Source organism: Montipora capricornis, chromosome 10, assembly GCF_036669925.1.
Source record: "Montipora capricornis isolate CH-2021 chromosome 10, ASM3666992v2, whole genome shotgun sequence".
In the NCBI taxonomy this organism is placed as follows: domain Eukaryota; kingdom Metazoa; phylum Cnidaria; class Anthozoa; order Scleractinia; family Acroporidae; genus Montipora; species Montipora capricornis.
In genome coordinates, this window is record NC_090892.1 from 57,048,678 (window position 1) to 57,050,565 (window position 1,888).

Sequence of the window (1,888 nt, forward strand, 5' to 3'; positions counted from 1 at the left end):
CTTTGCCAACACGGCTGTAGCGGTTGCCTTTGCGGTGCTGATTTTTACCAACGTGAAAATTTTCAAGTTTTTGCGACGCGAAGTCCGTCATTGGGACAGTCTCCATGACAGCTCAGAGGAGAACGCTGTCAAGAAGCAAGCAGTAAAGAGAGAGAAAAAGATTACAAAGACATTAGTGATCATACTGGCGTTATTTTCAGCTTTCTATGTCCCTTCGTGGGTGTGTGTTTACATCATTAACTTTTGCGCCACTTGTGATTGTATCTTTATTCACTGGGTAAGAGACATCCAGTTCATTCTCGTAATAGCCAATTCAGGCGTAAATCCATTTTTATATGCATGGAGATTAGAAAATTTCCGCAAGGCTTTTAAGAGTATCTTGACATGCCGCGCATTTTCACAGCGACTTAGGGCAATCAATTTTCCGCTTTGAGCATCATCAATACTGTCGTCAGTGATGCCAATATTGGAAGATAGTGCACGGAAGCAGAAGCGAATTTATCCTAATCACAAACTCAAAGTTCGGCATAGGTACCGTAAATTTAGTAATGTTTTGAACGCAGTTGTAGTTCTATATTTAGAGGACAGCGTCATCGCCTTTGCATCTTGAAAAACTAAACCCAATTTCGTCATTTAAATCTTAGCCACTTTTAACCATCCTATCCTTTCTGGTTTGTTTTTACCTCTTTGGTGTCTATTTACCCTAGCAAACCATTTGTCCAAGGTTTTATTCAGAGGAAATACAATTCTGGTGATGATAGGGTTATGCTAATTGAAGGTACATTCTGAAAGTAGTCAGCCATGTGTTCACGTCTTTGGACGGTCATTATCTGAGCGAATTCAAAAGGTGAACGGGCTTAGAGAGTTTCAATGGAAGTGGCAACAATAGTGGAAAATTGCATATATTCGACGATGAAACTACAAGCACAAACGAGTTTATAAAATTATTGAACAGAATCCCTTTTTTCACACCCCAAGTCTTTCTAAACAAAAAATAGAACTTTTTCTTACCACTGAAAATGATTCGAAAATGATTGGATTCGACTGAAGTAAAGGTGATTTAACGGCAAGGAACTAAGACAGGAGTTCATTTGAGAAGAGCTTTTTAAGAGGGTCCTGAAGGGGTAAAATGAAAGCTGGGATTGGCCTTTTATTTGCCCTGGGAAAACGAGATTTAGGGCACTGGGACTGGGATTTGAGCACTGGGAATGGGAAAAAAATGTCAAAATGGGAATGGGATAAATATTTATAAAGCCTTTTAACCGTGACCAGGAATGGGATTTGAGCACTGGGAAGTGGGATTTGGAAAAAATATGGTCTGGGAAAGGGGATTGGAACCTCGCCTTCAGGACACTCTTTTAACAGACCGTGGATTTAACGCCGATTTTTGGTGCTTTATCATTCTTTGAAAGAATAAATAACACATTCTGTCAAGTTAAGTTCAAGAAGTGTTTACGCAATGCGCGATTGAATTACGACTAACTGTCTACAACCCTTGTAGAAGTTGAAGCAGTCTTGAATTCACATCCGTTGACTTACGTTTATGATGAGTTCGAGGAACCCCTGACGCCGTCTCGCCTAGTCATATAGGCCGAAGAATTCTGTCAATACCATCAAAGAACTATTCCATTGATGTTGCACATACCCAGAAAGCGCTTTCAAGGAGAGCAAGGTTCTTACAGCGCACCCTCGATCATTTCTATAACCGTTGACGAGCAGAATATCTCACACAACTTAGAGAACTCCCTCTTACCCCGCCCTGAAAATGGGCCTGGAACCCAGGCGGGAAAAGAGAGAGTCCTGAATTACTTGCAGGCGCATGCTCGCGATGACGCCATTTTTTCCCCCAAAACTGGGGGAAAAAACCATATTTGGAAAAAGAGTCCTT

At 41.1% G+C, this 1,888-nt stretch overlaps 1 protein-coding gene across 1 annotated transcript in view; it reads left to right on the forward strand.

Annotated features, from left to right (window-relative positions):
• LOC138019644 (beta-1 adrenergic receptor-like) overlaps nucleotides 1–1,391 on the forward strand; it is an 11,264-nt gene extending 9,873 nt beyond the window's left edge. Inside the window, exon 2 of the mRNA XM_068866498.1 lies at nucleotides 1–1,391. This exon is cut by the window's left edge and continues 550 nt beyond it. Within this exon, the coding sequence (XP_068722599.1) occupies nucleotides 1–433 (433 nt within the window). The 3' untranslated portion in view covers nucleotides 434–1,391.
• The last annotated feature ends 497 nt before the right edge of the window (nucleotides 1,392–1,888 follow it).